The sequence below is a fragment of the Melanotaenia boesemani genome, chromosome 10 (assembly GCF_017639745.1).
Source record: "Melanotaenia boesemani isolate fMelBoe1 chromosome 10, fMelBoe1.pri, whole genome shotgun sequence".
NCBI lineage: Eukaryota > Metazoa > Chordata > Actinopteri > Atheriniformes > Melanotaeniidae > Melanotaenia > Melanotaenia boesemani.
The window spans coordinates 12,055,310-12,075,068 of NC_055691.1; the positions used below are offsets into that span (position 1 = coordinate 12,055,310).

Consider the following 19,759-nt stretch of genomic DNA (forward strand, 5'->3'; position numbering starts at 1 on the left):
GTGAATAAAAGGGGCGAGAGAGGGCAGCCCTGTCTGTTCCCTCTCCCAACCTTAAAGTTTTTAGATCTGAGTCCAATAGTAATGACTGCTGCCTGTGAGGACAGTTATAGAAGACTTTAACCCATTTGATAAAAACTGAGCCTAACCCGAACTGTTGAAGAGCATAAAGCAAAGAAGACCACTCAACACAGTCAAATGCCTTTTTCCATGTCCAAAGACACTACAAGGCCAACCACCGCATGTTGTTGACATAGCTGAATCACATTTAAAAGACGTCTGACAAGAGGAGGTGCTGCAGGTAGGTGACGCTGGTGGCAGGTAAGTGACGCTAATGCTGTAGGTGACATAGTTCCGGGAGACGGCAGATTCAAGCTAGGCGCGCCGAAAATTTAAACTTTAATTCAACTGTATTTTGTGCCAGCCTAATCAAAATATTCTTTAATAGTAGGAAAATAGTGTCTTAAAAGGTACACTCTGGAGCACAGCGGGGAGGATTTGGTCAGCCGTACAGATTTTATAGATCGTTGTTACGACAGAATCGTCATGGGGAAACCAAACAACACGTCCACACCCTCCACCTCATCCAAGTCCAAGACGACAGCGAAATGAGGATTCACCTGGAGCTATTTCCACCACCAGGAACGACTCAACGGATGTTCTGATCTCTGTAGATAAGAAACTCAGAAGTTTTGATGCGCGTTTGCGCCTGGTAGAAATTCTCCACAAGGAGTTCCAGGCGCTACGTGAATCACTAGAAATTCAGCCAGACGCAGGTGGAAACTCTGGCTGTAGAAAATGCTGGTCTCAGAGAGTCGGTAAAATCCCTCACGGAGGGCTTGACCCGTCTCTCGGAGGAAAATAAGAAGATGAAGGAACGGTGATCGATCTGCAGGCGCGGAGCATGAGAGAGAACCTGGTATTTGGCAGGGATTCCTGAGCAGACGGAGGAGGACCCCGAGACCACGGTGAAAAACTTCATCAAAACCCACCTGAAGCTCCTGGAGGAAACGATGAAAAACATCTCCTTTTCACAGAGGCCATCGGCTCGGCGGGAGGAAACCCGGGTCCAGCAGACCAAGACCTATTGTAGCGAAGTTCGTCAGCTTCAAACAGAAGGAGCAGGTGAAGAACCAGGGCCGCCGACTAACTGAAGGGAACCAACTTTGGATGTAAACGACCAATATCCCAGAGAGATTCTGGACTGACGGAGAGTCCTGTTTCCCATCAGGAGGAAATCTATCGCTGAAGGCGCTCGAGCTGTCATCGCGGTGGATAAATTATTTATTAATGGACAGCTGTACCGCGACCCGGACATCACTCCGTGGCTCTACTGACTTGGTATGTGCTTTAATTTTCCTGTTTTCTTACTAGATCATGTTATATCCTTAAAAACTGCCATAAAAGATAATTTAGTTAACAGTAAATCCACTGCCTGTCTCCACTACACTGCTCTCAGCACAGATGCGTTTTTTAAATTACTTTTTTCATTTGGCACTGTCGCTCTTTTTCACTCTTACACTTCTTCTCTCCGACCCTTTAACGGTTAACGGTAACACTTGTCATTATATTATATACACATCAGCAGGAAGACTTCCGGTGAGGCAGCGCCATGTGAAGACGTGGGTTTGTTAAGCTCCCACGGGAACCACTGACTTTTAATATTTCTCTTTGAAAATTACGCATTATAGCCTCACACACTCGTGTAATTGAACTTTTATTACAAGTATTGCTTTCTACGGACACGATGCCTAAAAAACTTCAAGGGAACAAGTTGGAGCAGGAGGCGAGAGCCGAGGCAAATGCTAGCTCAACCAGCCTAGCTTGCCCACAAGACGCGGAGACTATCCCGGGCGACCGACATGTGATTCTGCATGCTATTGAGACATTGAGACAAGACCTGTTGAAGAAAATAGACGAGGAAAGCGTCAGAAACTCAACGGAGTTACGCAATACCATTGAGCAGCTTAATAAAAGAGTAAACGAAAACCGAGAGTCGCACGTCTGAATTAGAAATTGGAGTCGGCGCCCACTCAGACTCCATTGCAGCATTAGAGTCGGACTTGTCCAGCATAAGAAAGACTCACCTAGCTAAAGGCCCAGTGCGAGGATTTGGAGGCACGATCACGGCGCTGTAATATCCGCATCACCGGGATAAAGGAAGGACGAGAGCACGGAAAACATCCATCCCAATATGTGGCTAACATGCTGAAAAAAGCCCTTGGACTGGACAAGTTGCCGACTCTGGATAGGGCGCACCGGACTCTCCGTGCCAAGCCAGTACATGATGACCTGCCGCCGCGGCGTTTGTTGTGAAATGTCAATATTTCACTGAAAAAGAACTACTCCTGAAGAAGGCGGCTGAGGCCAGATTAATAACGACCGCTGAGGGCGACCGTATCCGTGTCCTGCCGGACTTCACCCAAGCCGTGAGTAAATAGCGCGCAGCCTTCACAGAGGTGAGAAATCTGCTCCGCGGCTGCGAGGGGGTCCGCTACGGACTAAGGTATCCAGCTATGTTAAGGATTACTACAGCGGAGGGGCACGAAACAACCTTTAAGGACCCGAAGTCTGCAAGGGAGTTTGTTTTAAAGGAACTGAAGAACGCCTGAAACCAGAAACTGTCACATCCTGATCGTGTCTTCCATTCTGCCTCATGATGTTTGTCTGGAGCAGCTGTGTGTTATTGACTGTCCCGGCGCAAATTGAGAACGAGCGAGTTCCTACAATCAGGTAACGTCTGTAAAAGACTGGATCAGGTGTTCGCTTTAGTTCTAGTACTTTATATTACTTCTGTTTAACATGTGTGGTTGCTGTAATGCTGTTATGCCAGCTGAAGAGACAGAGTTATATTTAAACAATAATCTGCATATTGGTTCTTGTGTGGGCTAGCATGGTAAGCATTCTGAGTTTAAAGGGTGAAGTTATGGACTTGGGAAGCCGGGAGAATAGCAGTCTCCTTGTGAGACCACCTGTGGTTTGTTATGGTACAATTTATTGTGGTTTCGTTTTTTCCCCCACTGTATTTTGTTCATGAGTGGGTTCAGGTGCTCTATTTATGTATTTGTTTTTCATGTACTCACTGTCAATTTTTTTTTTTTTTTTTTTTTTTTTTGCGGGCTAGACCTTATCCAATACCTCTCTTGTTGAGCCCTATTAATGACTTCTACAAACATGCGTTGAATAGCACCACTTTGGTGAGCTGGAATGTTCGAGGACTAAATCATCCAGTTAAGCGAAACAAAATATTCTCCCATCTTAGTAAGTTGCAAAGCCGCATTGTTTATTTACAAGAAACCAATTTTACTTAACAAAGATCACTCCAAGCTTCTAGAGGAGGCTTTACAGCAGAGTTTTCACTCAGATTTTAATTGTAAAGCGAGAGGAGTGGGCTTATTTTATTACATAGGGATGTACACTATGAGGAGATTAAAACTTTAAGAGATAAAAATGGTCGATATGTCAGCACACAAGGGAAACTGTTTCAACCAGCCTGTGGTGCTTGTAAATGTTTATGCTCCTAATTGGGACAATGCTGATTTTTTCAGGAGTCTTTTTTCTCTTCTGCCAAGTCTTGATTCACATGATTAATACTGGCTGGAGACCTAAATGCACCTTGAATCCAACCTTGGACCGGTCCGAGTCCTAAAGTCACTGCACTCAGTAAATCGGCCCCGATGTATAAATGCCTTTTCTCAAAGCTTACGGAGTGGTGGACCCTGGAGTATTTAAGTACCCCGGCTTCCAAACAGTTTTCTTTTTCTTCCCCAGTACACCAAACTTACTCGAGAATCGACTACTTTTTAATATGATCACAAATTGTTGCCCATGATCACCCAAATAGAATATAAACAGTATTGTAATATCAGATCATTCTCCAGTTTACTCTACAGCTGAGCTTTCCGGAAAACATTCACTCATCTTTCTCTCCTGGCGGCTCAACTCCAGACTGTTGTCTGAACCAAAGTTCGTTGATTTTATTAAACACACAAATTGATTTCTTCATTGAGTTGAATGAATCTCCTGAAATAAGCTACTCTACACTCTGGGAAACTTTGAAAGCCTATTTAAGGGGCAGAATTATATCGTAGTAGCTGCAGGAGAAAACAAAAAAGAATAAAACGGGCCACAGAGCTTATGATCGGATCAGAGTAATAGATCAGCTACATTCATCATCACCGTCTGATGATCTTAACAGAGAAAGAGTCTTGCTTCAGACTGAATTTGATTCAATTACCAATGTTAAAGCCATTGATCTCCATCTAAGGTCGAGCCTCACTTACTACGAGCATGGTGATCGGCCAGCAAAACTGCTGTCCCACCAAACTTAAACAATCAACTGCTGCCGGTTTTATAACAGCAATTAATGATGAACATGGGAATATATTAACAAACCAACAAAGACATTAATACCCAATTTAAGTCCTTTTACGAGAATTTATATACTTCTTGAAGCTAGTGATGCAGCTCAGTAGACAATTTTTTCAGTAGTTTGACCATGCCCACTTAGAGGATTCGGATAAAAACAATGTTGGACAATAAAATTACCCAATCTGAAATAAGTGATGCTATTAAGAAAATGAAGTCTGGAAAAGCGCCTGGCCCAGATGGGTTTCCCATAGAATTTTTTAAAATGTTTGCTTCTAAATTAGTCCCATTGCTATCTAAGGTCTTTGAAGAGATATTAGACAAAAAGGCTCTTCCTGCAACTATGACGCAGGCTGCTATTTCATTGCTCCTCAAAAAATCTAAAGACCCATTGCTCTGCGAGTCGTATCGTCCAATTAGTCTGCTGTGCTGCGATTACAAGATCTTGACTAAGGTGTTGGCAGGTAGACTCGAAGATGTTCTTCCGAAACTGATACACCCCGATCAAACAGGTTTTATTGCAGGTAGGCAAATATCTAGCAATATGAGTCGTGTGTTCAATGTAATTTATCAACGTGACAATATTGAGCCCGAAGTAGTGATCTCCCTTGACGCCCACAAAGCGTTTGATAGAATTGAATACAACTTTCTTTTTACTGCACTTGAAAAGTTTGGATTTGGTTGCAGTCTTTCGTTCATGGATTAGCATTTTATATTGCAGCACCACAAGCATCAGTACGAACAAATAAGCTGTTGTCTAGCCTCTTTCCTCTCTCGCAGCGGGTACTAGACAGGGGTGCCCCCTGAGCCCCCTATTATTGATATCGCTATTGAACCCTTGGCAATTATGATGAGGAATCAGTTCACTTGGTGGGGGTCAAAAGAGGAGGTCAAATGCATAAACTGTCCCTTTATGCTGATGACCTGCTCCTCTTTCTTTCATATCCTACATCAATATTCCAATTGCTCTCAAAACCTTATCAGTGAATTTGGGCGAAGTGTCAGTGGTATAAAACTAAATCTAGCTAAAAGTATCTTATTCCCAATAAATGAAAAAGCTCGACAATTGGCATTCCATGATCTGTCCTTTTACGGTCAGTAAAGACAGTTTTATTTATTTGGGTGGTTTGTGTAACATATTATTATGACTGCTTGTTGACAAAAACTTCATATAAGGCATTTAAATAAGGCGAAACAAGACATGGATAAATGGTCAAAACTCCCTTTGTCGCTCGTGGGAAGAATTAACTCTGTCAAAATGATAATCATGCCTAGGCTTCTATACCTATTTCAGACTATACCTGTCTTCATCCCTAAAGCCTTCTTCAAAGAATTGAACAAATATACAACCACATTCATTTGGAATAAAAATATCCCCCGAATTAGAAGGGAATTTTTGGAGAGACAGAAGGAGGATGGCGGGCTATCCTTACCTAACTATCTTACTATTACTGGGCAACCAATATTCATAAGTTATTGTTCTGGTTTGCAGAGTTTATCGGACGTTGAATCTCCGGCCTGGGTCCACCTGGAACAACACTCTAGTAATCCAGTGTCACTCGGTTCTTTAATGTGTGGTCCTTTGCCACTGAGTAAATGTCATTGGACAAACAATGCCATTGTCCGGGGCTCTTTGAAGATATGGTTTCAGTTCAGGACTCATTTCAACTACAGACATGCTTTGAGTGCATCTCCTATCCATTCCAATGTCCATTTCCCTCCATCTTTGATTGACCCATCTTTTAAACAGTGGCAGAAGAGAGGATTAACATGTGTCAAGGATCTATTCAAAAATGGCAAATTCATGTCTTTTGAACAGCTGAAGAAGGACTTTAATGTCCCACAAACCAACTTTTTCAGATACCTCCAAATGTGTAGTTTTGTTAAAACTCAGTTCTCTTTAACGCTGCCTCAGAAAACATGGCTTGATGAGTGTTTGGGATATGTATCCGCTCGACAGGGGCTTAGTATCAGCCATTTATGACAGAATTCAAAGTGCTGCATCCCCATCACTAAGCCACTTAAAAAATCAATGGGAAAAAGAACTAGGAGAACTATTTACAGATACAACTTGGCAGGCCGCAGTCACAAGAATTCACTCATCATCTATCTGCATTAGACATGGCCTACTGCAATTCAAAGTACTACACAGATTACATCTGTCTCCGAGTAAAATAGCAAAACTGTACATGGGTGTGGACTCCTCTTGTGCCAGGTGTGGACACAGCCCGCCTGATCTGAGCCATATGTTTTGGTTTTGTCCCAGACTCGACACCTTTGGCAAGCAGTATTTAAAACTATCTCATCAGTATGTAAAAGGAATATTGGACTGAGCTCTATAACTGCATTGTTTGGGTTGTCCCCTCGGGTATACCAATAACATCACAGTCAGGGCCACCATCATAGCATTTGTTACATTACTCGCGAGGCGACTGATACTGCTCAACTGAAGAAAGCCGCCCTCCATCTCAATAAGCGTTGGGTGGAAGAAGTTATGTCTCACTTAAAACTTGAACATCTAAGACATTCTGTAAGACGGCTCCATTCAAACATATAACATGACCTGGCAGCCATTTCTTTATTTACTTTGAGACTGAATTTCCATAAGAGTGTAGCCCCCGTATTTCTTTGTATTTTTTATTGTATTTTGTTTATTTCTGGAATTATGTATCTTTTTTTATGTTATTCTTATTTAGTGTCTCACTTTCGTGTTATTTGTCATTTTTATTTCTTTTTAGCACCTACTGTTGTGAACATCTGTTACATATGTTCACGTTTTGTATTGTGTCTTGCAAATTTATAAAATCAATAAAAAATATTTGAATAATAAAGAGGGGGGACCACCACCTCAGTCTGCCAGTCCAGGGAACTGTCCCCGACGCGATGCTGCAGAGCCGTGTCAGCTAAGACAGCCTTGCAGCATCCAGAGCCTTAAGGAACTCTGGCAGACCTCATCCACTCCCGGGGCCCTGCCACCAAGGAGCTTTTTAACCACCTCAGCGACCTCAGCCCCAGAAATAGAGCCAGCACCAGGTCCCCAGACTCTGCTTCCTCATTGGCAGATCATGTTGGTGGGATTGAGAAAGTCTTTGAAGGATTCCCTCCACCGCCTCACAACATCCTGAGTCGAGGTCAGCAGCCCCCCCCATCTCCAATGTACACAGTGTTGATGGAGCACTGCTTCCCCTCCTGAGCCGCTGGATGGTGGACCAAAATCTCCTCGAAGCCATCCGGAAGTCTTTCTCCATTGCCTCTCCAAACTCCTTCCATGCCCTAGGTTTTTGCCTTAGTGACCACCGAAGCTGCGCTCCGCTTAACCTGCCGATACCCATCAGTTGCCTCTGGAGTTCCAAAGGCCAAAAAGGCATGATAGTACTCCTTCTTCAGCTTGACGGCATCCCTCACTCCTGGTGTCCACCAATGAGTTCTGGGGTTACAGCCACGACAGGCACCGATGACCTTGTAGCCACAGCTGCGGCTGGCCGCCTCAACAATAGAGGCACAGAACACAGCCCACTCGGACTCAATGTCCCCCGCCTCACCCGGGACATGGTTGAAGCTCTGCTGGAGATGGGAGTTTGAAACTCTTTCTGACAGGGGACTCTCCCAGACATTCCCAGCAGACCCTCACAACAAGCTTGGGTCTGCCAGGTCTGACTGGCATCCTCCCCCACCATCTGAGCCAACTCACCACCAGGTGGTGATCAGTTGACAGCTCTGCCCCTCTCTTCACTTGAGTGTCCAAGACATGCGGCCGCAAGTCCGATGATACAACTACAAAGTCGATCATCGAACTGCGGCCTAGAATGTGGTGCCAAGTGCACATGTGGACACTCTTATGCTTGAACAAGGTGTTCGTTATGGACAATCCATGACAAGCACAGAAGTCCAACAACAAAACACCACTCGGATTCAGATCAGAGGGGCCATTCCTCCCAATCACGCCCCTCCAGGTCTTGCTGTTATTGTCCACGTGGGCATTGAAGTCCCCCAGCAGAACGAGGGAGTCCCCGGATGGAGTACTTTTCAGCACCCCCTCCAAGGACTCCAAAAAGGGTGGGTACTCTGAACTGCTGTTCGGTGCATAAGCACAAACAACAGTCAGGACCCGTCCCCCCCACCTGAAGGCGGAGGAAGGCTACCCTTTCATCCACTGGGGTAAACCCCAACACATAGGCGCCAAGTCGGGGGGCAATGAGCATGCCCACACCTGCTCGGCGCCTCTCACCAGGAGCAACTCCAGAATGGAAGAGGGTCCAGCCCCTCTCAAGGACAGTGGTTCCAGAGCCCAAGCTGTGTGTTGAGGTGAGTCCAACTATATCTAGCCAGAACCCGCTCAACCTCTTGCACCAGCACAGGCTCCTTTTCTGCCAGAGAGGTGATATTCCACGCCCCTAGATCTAGCTTCTGCAGCCGAGGATCCACAGGGTCCCCGACTTTTGGCGTTGCTTAGCTCACACTGCACCCAACCTCTACGGCCCCTTCTGCAAGTGGTGAGCCCACAGGAACAGACAGAGGACAAGGATGTTTCTATTGATGACAGAATGTTCCTTCAAAGCAACACTACAAATGCTTGTGACCCTTAAAACTCTTAAATTCAAACTCACTTTGAAGAACACCAACACTTGATCTGCAGATTCCTGAGCTGAAGAACCTGGAAGATTCTGCAGCTTCTAACTTTGGTTTCCAGTCTGACATGACACACTGGTTTGCTCTGCAGAACCACGTCACACACCAGCAGCTAGATAACAGCACGCTGCTGTCAGTATTAATAAACAACAACAACAACAAGACAACACTATCAGAGGAAATGAGGAAACAGAGCTAAGGTATGTGATCAGACTGAAAACCAGAACAAAGACCAGATTGGAGATAAAAACCAGGATGACGGCTGGATGCAGAGTTAGCTTGTTGTTGCTGTGTGTCAGTAATAACTGATCAGCTCTGCTTCTGTCTGGACTTTGCTTTCCTTGGCTCTGAGTAAACACAGCTAAACTCTGTAGAAGGCTTTAACCTGTAGAGATGTGTCCAAACTAAAGAATCTTTGTCCAACAGACAGTTATCACTGTTGTTCCTGCAGGTGTTCTCCTTGGAGACTCCCTCCACAATATCTGCTGTTTCAGCTGTGAGCAAAGGAAAAAGGCTCCTACATGTGTGATTGCTCATATTACATCATATCCAGCATGAAGCAGAGACAGAGCTGAATGAAGGACAGAGAAAATGTCTGCAGATCTTCCTCCTCTATCAGACATTGTGTGGCTGCAGCAGCCCTCTCCATACCTGAGTCTGTGTGGATCCTTCAGTGCAGCCATCAGCAGCTTCACTCCTGACTCTCCTGGATGGTTGTATCTCAGGTCCAGCTCTTTCAGATGGGAGGGGTTGGAGGTCAGAGCTGAGGCCAGAGAAGCACAGCCTTCCTCTGTGATCAGACATCCTGACAGGCTGCAGAAAACAACACACATGAAGAAACTCTGAGAGAACTGCTGTGAAACTAGAGCTGAATGTCATCAGATGCTCAGAGAAACTGGACTGTCTGGCATTACTGGCTTTGTGTCTTCATGTTCTCCAGGTTTATGGCTTCATGAATTAGTTTGTGACAAATCTCCCATTTTCAGGTTCAGCAGATACACTACAGGAACTGAAGCATCTGTAACTTCAGGTGTCAGATGCAGAAAACTGTGTGTAGATTCAGGACTAAAATGAAGACAGAAATGCTACTATGCTTCTCTTTTATGGATCTCAGTCCTGGTGAAACTATATAAACCTGAGCTCTGCTTATATGGTGTCTTTACGGTGCTTTAGTCAAGTATACACTGCTTTTTCCATAATTTTCCCATGGATAATTAGCCATATTTTCTGATTTGGGACAAGTTAGACTAAAATCATCAAATAGTTGTGATGGTTATGCTGCAGATGTTTGTTCACTGGTCCAGATTACAGAGGATGGAACATGAATTTCAGTGGAACTTTGATCCCATGCATGTGATATATGAAACTTGAAGATCAACTTTGGGGAAAAAACAGACCAAATAGTGTGAACCTTCTCCAGACCCTGTCCCCTAATATTTGTCCAATGTTTTATTAATTATTGTTGTTTTTTAACTGGGTCTGCAAGTTTCTGTTTTGTAAAACAGAATAGAATGAGAAGACTTTGCACAGTCTTTCACTTTCAGGGTGCAGGACAGGTTCCCGGTTCCAGTGAGTTTTTGAGGTGATGTCGCTCGTTCTCCCTCATTCCTATTAAACTTGCGTGAAGAGGCGAAAATCGCTGCTCTCCTCCAGCCGAGCGACAGGTGACATTCATGCATGTGAAATGTTGCGCTTGTTCATGTAGACATGCACATGGGGACTTGCGACGCGACACAAGAAAATATAAAAATGTTAAATTTTTGTCGCTGTCACATGGCACTACAACCAATCAGCAAGGCACTTCACTGACTGAACAATGAGCTGACCGCTGGCTAGACAGTGCAGTCTGCAAACACTTAAAACATGATGGAACAAATCAGTTTAGCTGTATCTGACTCTCCCATACTTTATGATACTTCACGCAAAGATTATAGAGATGTAAATAAAAAGGCAGCCACGTGGCGCCAGGGTGAATTTGTCTGAATGTAGGTCCTGGATTTATCTGGATCAGCATTGAAGTCCGCCATCAAATGATAATATTCACCATGTTGTTTCCATGTTTGTAAAATCAGATGAGCTCAGGTTTGTTTTTTTGTTTTGTCGAGTCAACAGCAAGGTTTCTGTCAATTTGAGCAAAATCTTTTGACTCTTCATCCTTCATGCCTTGTCTGTCATGGACTGCTTTGAAAATGTCAAAATTCCCTCCAATATCATAACCAATCAAATCAATTTTGGAGAAAAGCGATCTGTCAGACAGAGATGTACGACGCTGCCACCGTCGCCCTGTTTGTCACGTCCCTTGTATTCAGCTTCACCTAGGTGGCGATGAGTTTCACCTTTCGCTGTTGTTGGTCACCTCCCATGTGTCAAGCCCATTAGATGGTGTAAGTCATACAAACTGACAGTGATACAAACATCTTCTACAGTTGTTCTGTTGCTCATTAATAAAAACTCATTTAAACACTCAGTGTGATGAATCCTGACCTGAGAGTTTCCAGTTTGCAGTTTGGACTCTTCAGTCCAGCAGACAGCTGCTTCACTCCTGAGTCCTGCAGGTCGTTGTTACTCAGGTCCAGTTCTGTCAGACTGGAGGAGCTGAGAACTGAGGACAGAGCTTCACAGCTTCTCTCTGAGAGACCACACATACACATCCTGAAGAGACAGAGAAAAATACAAAAGATAAAAATATATGTGATCAAAATGAATCAGTTCTCATATGGGAGATATTTAACACAAGAAAAAACAAACACAAAAAAGAATGTAAAAAGGGAAACAACAGGACAACTCACAAGATCACAGAAAAAGCAGAATAGGTGAACCTAAAAACAGCCATATCAGACCACTGAAAAAGAAAAAACCATATCATGGACTGGGACAATGCAAAGATCATCGGATCGGAGAGCAACAAATTAAAATGCTGGATCAAGGAAGCCATAGAAATCAGGAGGCAAGCCATGAACATCATCAACAGTGATGAGGGGGCTTTCATGCTATCCCATACATGGGATTCTCTCCTGCAAAGACCATCAGGCGGCAGGAGGCGTGACCAGCAGGGCAAAAATCTGTCAGATTGCTTGGATGGTCACGCCTCTGTGATACCATCAGCTGATAAACATACATCACCACACACGTCAGATGACATTTTCTGAAGAAGACTGATGTTTAGTCAAAATATGAAAGTAAAAATACAACTCCTTAAAAAAAAAAGTCTGATCAAAAGAATTCTTACAACAATCACCCTGGGCCACCACCTTACTGTGGTGGAGGAGTTTGCATGTCCTGATGATCCTAGGAACTATGCTGGGGGCTTAGTTCCTAGGTTCTGTCCTTTGTCTCCAATTTTGTTTATAACTTCAGGACAGAATTTCTAGGCGCAACCAAGGCATTGAGGGGATCCGGTTTGGTGGCCTCAGGATTGGGTCTCTGCTCTTTGTGGATGATATGGTTCTGTTGGCTTTATTGGGCCGCAATCTTCAGCTCTAACTGGAGCGATTTGCAGCTGAGTGTGAAGCAGCTGGGATGAGAATCAGCACCTCCAAATCCAAGACCATGGTCCTCAGCCGGAAAAGAGTGAAGTGCCTTTCCCGGGTCAGGAATAAGTTCCTGCCCCAAGTGGAGGAGTTCCCGTATTTTGGGAAGGATGGAACAGGATATCAACAGGCAATCAACAGTGTGGCATCTGCAGTGATGCAGTCTCTGTTGGGGGGCTCTTGCTGGGGCTCTCCTCTGCCGCCCTTCGGGTGGGGCCGGAGTCGTCTTCGGGGTGGGGTACCTTAGGTTGGTGTTCTGGGGCTGCTGCTGAGGGTCTGGTTCTCTGGGCTGCCCTGGCCTGCGTCTGACCTCCGTAGAGGTGTGGTAGCATTTGCACGATCTCACTCACCACTCTTCATCACTGATCACTCCTTGTTTCCTCATGCTCTGCATGCTGACACAGTCACTGAGTTGTTCAGTGGGTTTATATACTAAGAGATAATTCTTTTTTTTTTTTTTTTGCTGTGAGTTTGTATCTGGTTATTGTGCTACTTTTGTGATATGTCTTTTTGATTTGGTTATTATTTAAAAACTCTTAATGACTAGCAGCTCTGGTTTTTTTTTTTTTTTTTTTTTTTAATGACTTTATGACTTTTTTTTCTGTAAAAGTTGTAGGAAATTTTCTGGTGTGTTCATGTACAGGTGTAACAGTTTGTTGTCTGGTGATGGTGTGGATTGAAGGGTCGTTGCCTTCTGTCTGTGATGTTTTTCTCTCCTTTCTTCTTTCCCTTTTGCTTCTTCCTGCTATTTTCCTTTTTTTTCTGTCCCCTCCGGTCAGGTCCAGCAAGATTACATAGATTCTGTGATTCAATGTAAATAAATAAATTAATTAATCAGATTATCAAGAGGAGCCTTATACCCATAGGCCTCCCCTTGGCAGAGCAAATTTGTTCAGCACGATACAGCAACCAGATTATCCTTTTGTGTGCTATGATGCTGGACAGGACAGGTTAATAAAAAAAAAAAAAAACCTTCACTGTTGCTTGGTTTTCCGTTGCATTTAGGGAATATTCTTTAGAGACCCAGTTGGACTCGCAGTATTGTGATACCAATGTTGTTGCACTCTGTATCTTAAGTTTATGTGTCAGACCACATTAACTTGTGTTGCTCCACTTAAAAGAAGAGTCACTAAACCCAACGGTGAACCTTGGCTTAATGAGGTAACTTGTGAAGCAAGGCAGAAGAGCTGAGTGCAAATGGAAAAAGACAAGTTACAAGTGTCTTTCCAGATGCTAAAAGACAGCTGGCATATTTATAATAAAACCATGAAAGGTGCTAGAACAAGGCATTTCTTTAAAATTATATCATCCAACTCTCACAATTTTGTGTCTTGTAATGACTCTCAAACACCCTTCTTAAGAGTCCTCAGTTCTTTGTTAATAAAATAGAGAGCAGCAAGTCCCTTATAAACTCTCCGACTCATGACCCGTCCATTCCCCTCTTTGCCACCGCTGTTTTGAATACTTTTGAGCCTGAAGCTGATGGGTCACGAGACCCTCTGGTTCCCCTGCTGACCCAGTCCCACCTAGGCTTCTTAAAGAAGTTCTTCCCTCGATGGCACCACATATTTTGGATTTTATAAATGGTGGCCTAATTACTGGGAATGTACTAGTTAATTTTAAACATGCAGTAATACAACCCCTCATTAAAAAAAAAAAAAAAAAAAAAACGGTCTTGATCCCACAATCCTCTCAAATTTCAGGCCTATTTCAAAACTTCTGTTTCTCTCCAAGGTCTTGGAAAAAGTAATTTATGGTCAGTTAAAATAATCTTTAAAGGAAAAAAATATTCTTGAGGTCTGGTTTTAAAACTCAGCACAGCCCCCAAATAACGCTGCTAAGAGTTTTTAATGATGTGCTCCTAGCAACAGGCTCTGGACACTATGTTGGTTTGGTCTTGTTGGACTTAACAGCAGTCTTTGATATTGTGGACCACCAGATACTTTTTTTTTTTTTTTTTTAACTTGTCCTGTCCAGCATCATAGCAAGCAGAATGATAATCTGGTTGCTGTATCGTGCTGAACAAATTTGCTCTGCCAAGGGGAGGCCTATGGGTAAGGCTCCTCTTGATAATGTGATTTATTTATTTATTTATTTACTTTGAATCACGGAATCTATGTAATCTTGCTGGACCTGACCGGAGGGGACAGAAAAAGATGGAAAATAGCAAAAAGAGCAAAAGAAGAGAGGAGACAAAAAGATCAAAGACAGAAGGCAACGACCCTTCAATCCACACCATCACCAGACAAAAAAAAAAAAACAACTGTTACACCTGTACATGAACACACAAGAAAATTTCCTATAACTTTTACAAAAACAGAAACGCACACACAGAAAAAACCGGGCTGCTAGTCATTAAAAGTTTTTAAATAATATCCAAATCAAAAAGACATAACAGTGACCAGATACTAACTCACAGGAAGAAAAAAAAAAGTAAAATAATATTGCTTAGTATTAAAACCCACTGGACAACTCAGTGACTGTGTCAGCATGCAGAGCATGAGAAACAAGGAGTAATCAGTGATGAAGAGTGGTGAGTGAGATCATGCAAATGCGACCACGCCTCCACGGAGGCCAGAGGCAGACCAGGGCCAGAGGCCTGGGCCCTCAGCAGCAGAACCGGAGCACCAACCCAAGCCACCACCAGATACTCCTGTCTCGTCTGGAGAACGGGGTGGGAATTCAGGGATGTGCTTTGCAGTGGCTCCAGTCTTACCTGACGGACCGAACTTTTTGTGTCCGTATCGGGAGTGCTGAATCCTCCACAGTTCCTCTTACTTGTGGAGTGCCCCAAGGTTCTATTCTGGACCTCTCCCCTTCCCCCCTTACCTCCTCTCACTTCTTTGTAAGCATGGCATTACTTTTCATTTTTATGCTGATGACAGCCAGATTTATATGCCACTGAAGCAAAATGCATTGGGCCACATAAACATCTGTCAGAGGACAATAAATATCAGATCCTATAAGACCACCCGAAGTTCCCAAGTGCATTCCAAGTTACTAAGCGATATATTCATGATCCAACTCCTTACACCAGTGCTATGATAGCCCTCGAGCAAAGATGTGGGCAGCCAGGACAGTTGGTGCAAAGTGAGATTAGTGGGTATACTCACGACTATGGAGGGCTTCTCACTAAACTTCCCCAAGCTAAAGAGATAGCTTTGCAGAGTTTTGCCTCAGTTGAGGTATTATACAGTCTGGATCGAATTGTACCAACACACTCGTCGACCTTGCTGAGTGGTTGGCGCATAAGTCTCAAGCAATACAGGTATCCAGACGGGCCACAGAGCTGTACCTTCCAAGCCATCTAACTAATGAAAGAGCAGTTTTGCCCTAGACACCAAACCCAACAGTAAGTCCACCTCCATTTATTATGGCTTTAATCCAGAGTCAGCAAAACATCCATCAGACCAAGTCAGCTCCCAAATCCGCTGTAACATCCAAGAAGAGGGAGCAATTTAAACCTTACTTCCCCTTCTGTGAAGCAACCAAGCATTACCTGGGTGGTTGTAATGACAGATGAAGTACTGGCTCTTCGAACTATTGGACAAGATGTGATATGACTGTATGGAAGAAGTGTATCCTCTAAAGTCTCTACCAAAGCTAAGCCAAAGTTGAGGCATGGAATCGCAAATGCCTTCACAGCAGAGCACCTAGCTCTAGCAGAACAATCTTGTCCAGTTGAGAGTCTGAAGAAGAGATTCAGCCATCTTCAAGCACTGCCTGTTAAAGGCTTCAGTAAGGTGAAACCCATCAGACAATCCACACCTTATCACCCCTATTGGTCCAGTGCCTGAGTTTGGGTGGGCATTACAGAAAACCTGCTTGCAGTTTAACCCAGCAGGCAGATGAGAATGTTTGTTTATGTAATGTAATCAGTAGTTTATGTATATTATCCATGTTATCCACACAGTCACACAAGAAAAGTAGTCTGTGTCTAAAACCCGGAAATAATTCTGATGTTATGTCGCAATTTAAAACGGTTGATTTAAAAATCCTACAAGAAACTGTTTGGCATTTGAAATCAACAACATGCACCCTGGACATGATACCATCCGACTTTTTAAAAACAGTTTTTACCTCAGTAGAAAGTGATCTCCTGCTGATAGTTAACAGCTCAGTGGCATCAGGCATTTTTCCCAAGTCACTAAAGATAGCTGCTATTAAGCCACTCCTAAAGAAAAGGACTCTAGATGCCTCTATAATGAACAACTATAGACCTGTCTCTAACCTCTCTTTTATTTCCAAGATTATTGAGAAAGTTGTATTTCACCAGCTTAATGATTTTTTAAATGAAAGTGGAAATCTTGATAAATTTCAGTTCGGCTTCCGACCTCATCACAGCACTGAAATAGCTCTGGTCAAAGTGTTAAATGACATTAGGTTGAATACTGATTCTGGTCAAGTATCAGTCCTGGTTCTGTTGGATCTCAGTGCTGCGTTTGACACTGTAGATCACAGAATCCTGTTGCACAGGCTGGAAAACTGGGTTGGACTTTCTGGAGCGGTCCTTAACTGGTTCAGGTCCTATTTAGAAGGCCAGAGTTTTTTTGTTACGATCGGCAGGTATGAATCTGAGCGAGTGGCCATGACTTGTGGAGTCCCCCAGGGGTCAGTCCTTGGACCTCTTCTGTTCAACTTGTATATGCTCCCTTTGGGTCAAATATTACAGAACTATAGCATTAATTATCAAAGTTATGCAGATGATACCCAACTTTATGTGTCTCTGTCACCAGATGACTGCAGTCCAATAGACTTATTGTGTCAGTGTCTGGAGCAAATAAACACCTGGATGAAGGAGAATTTTCTACAATTAAATGAAGACAAAACTGAGATTATTCTGTTTGGTAGCAAAGAGAAGAGGGTCAGCATTGGTAAACACCTGGAGACTCGGGCTCTTAAAATCACTGACCAAGTTCGTAACCTTGGAGTGTTGATAGACTCAGACCTGACTTTCAGCAGCCACATCAAAGCTGTCACTAAGACAGCTTTTTACCAGCTCAGAAACATCAACAGAATTCAAAGTTCAGTCTCCCAGAAAGACTCCAGTAGGCTGGATTAGTGTAATGGTCTTTTAACAGGACTTCCTAAAAAGAGCACTAAACATCTGCAGCTCATCCAAAACGCTGCTGCTAGAGTTTTAACCAGGACTAAGAGATCTGAACACATCACACCAGTTTTGAAATCTTTACACTGGCTTCCAGTCAGTCACAAGATAGACTTTTAAACCCTTCTGATTGTTTACAAATCCCAGAATTGTTTAGGCCCAGAATACATCTGTGATATGTTCAGAGAATACAAACCTAGCAGAGCTCTTAGATCCAAAGACTCTGGTCAACTAGTCCAGACCAGAGTCCAGACTAAACATGGAGAAGCTGCATTTAGCTGTTATGCTGTAAACAAGTGGAACAAACTGCCAGTGGAGATTAAACTTTCCCCAAATGTAGACATTTTTAAATCCAGGTTAAAAACATTTCTTTTCTCATGCGCCTATACATGAAATCTGCACGGAAACTTTTTATATTATCTTGCTTTTAATCAATGTAATAATTAATTAATTAATGTAATTTATTATTTTATTGTCTTTCCCCACACTGAAATTTTATTTATTGCATTTTATCTGTTTTATTTCATTAATTGCATTTCTTTTAATCTTTTTAAATTTTTTTTTTTTATTATTGCTTTCTGCATTCTGCTGAAATTTTTTATGTAAAGCACTTTGAATTGTCTTGTACATGAAATGTGCTATACAAATAAATTTGCCTTTGCCTTATTATGTGCATTTTATTATGAAGTGCATACTTTTATTTTGGTAACATTACAACTTCCTCTTCCTGCCGAGTGGTTAGTCAGCCACTTTGTATTTTGTAGAGAGCACATGTAAGGAATCTAACAATCTGCATCCATCCTTTATCCTCAGAGTTTTGGGGGTATTGCCAGTAAGTTTATTTAAGTTCAATGGCAAGGATGATGATTATTGTAACATTATATGTGGCAATACATGCTGTTTTATGTTGCATTTGATTATGTTAATCTTTGATGGCTCAAGGTAGGCTTACATTCCTGGCACGTGTTAAATGACTGCTAGCATTATGCATTAGGCTGCATAGTCTAAAATATTCATATGTTTATTAATGTTACTGTGTTTCAGTTTTACCTTTTCATCAACGGATCCCCTGCCAAGTACAACACATGGCCTGTTCATTGGAGGGACACTTTGAAGGAACGAGTTAAGCTTTCTGTTTCGTATGGACGAGAACAGTAAAGTTTACATTCGTTCTTCATCACCCAGAATCCAGAGCTCTACAAGAACGTGGAAAAGCTATGGAAGCTGGCTGTCATTCCTTTCAAGAGTGAAACAGAGGTCACATGCTCTAAAGAAGACCAAGACGCAATCGACATGCTTGATTTAAAGACATCTCTTATGTTAGTGGATGGTGTGAAGCAATATGCTACTCCCTTGCTGTGACAGAAACAGTTCCCACATTTGCAGGCCTCTCCAGTTTTAGTCATGGCTCGTCTAAGAGCCAGTAAGTGGTGATTGCGAAAGTACCCCAGCAGAGCTTAGACACATAATCAAGAGATTCATAAGCCAGAAAAGTCTGGCTACGTGGTAAAACTGACCCCGGAGAAAGTGAACAGGTTTGCTGAATCCTGGTACATCCCACATCATATTGTGCACCACATCAATACAGCCCACTTGGTCTTCAACTGTTCCTTTGAGCACAACCAAATGGTACCTGAAGTTTAGAAATGGCACGTGCTACCATTTGGGACAACCTGCAGTTCCTGCTGTGCTACTTATGCCCGACAGTGACATGTTCGAGACCATCAAGAGGGGAATGAAAATGTGTGTGAGTCTGTCCACACTGCATTTTATGTGGACAGTTGTCCCCAGTCTCTCCCTTCTCCACAACAAGCAAAGCAACTCTTGGACAACATGAGAGAGCCACAGGCTGCTGGAGGATTTGAAATAAGGCAGTGGGCTTGTAATACCCTGGAGGTGGTGTCTCATCTGCAGTGCTTGATCAGACAGCTGTGTGCTCTGGCTGACGTTGAACCAAGTGACTCATAAGAGTCAACGCTTGGCCTCTGTTGCCACTGCACAACTGATACACTGGGCTACAAGCGTCGCCCTGTTTCATACACAGAACCAACCCTCCGAAATGTATACAGAGCGCTAGCGAGCCAATATGACTTATTGGATTATATTACGACCAAAGCAAAGATCCTTG

General features: G+C 43.2%; 2 protein-coding genes across 2 annotated transcripts in view; one reads left to right on the top strand and one right to left on the bottom strand.

Moving 5' to 3' along the window:
- Positions 1–19,759, top strand: part of b3gnt9 (UDP-GlcNAc:betaGal beta-1,3-N-acetylglucosaminyltransferase 9) — a 615,230-nt gene that overhangs the window by 509,032 nt on the left and 86,439 nt on the right. The window lies entirely within an intron of this gene.
- Positions 1–19,759, bottom strand: part of LOC121646919 (protein NLRC3-like) — a 37,235-nt gene that overhangs the window by 7,316 nt on the left and 10,160 nt on the right. Inside the window, exon 8 of the mRNA XM_041996033.1 lies at positions 11,479–11,646. Within this exon, the coding sequence (XP_041851967.1) occupies positions 11,479–11,646 (168 nt within the window). The remainder of the gene's footprint in view (positions 1–11,478; positions 11,647–19,759) is intronic.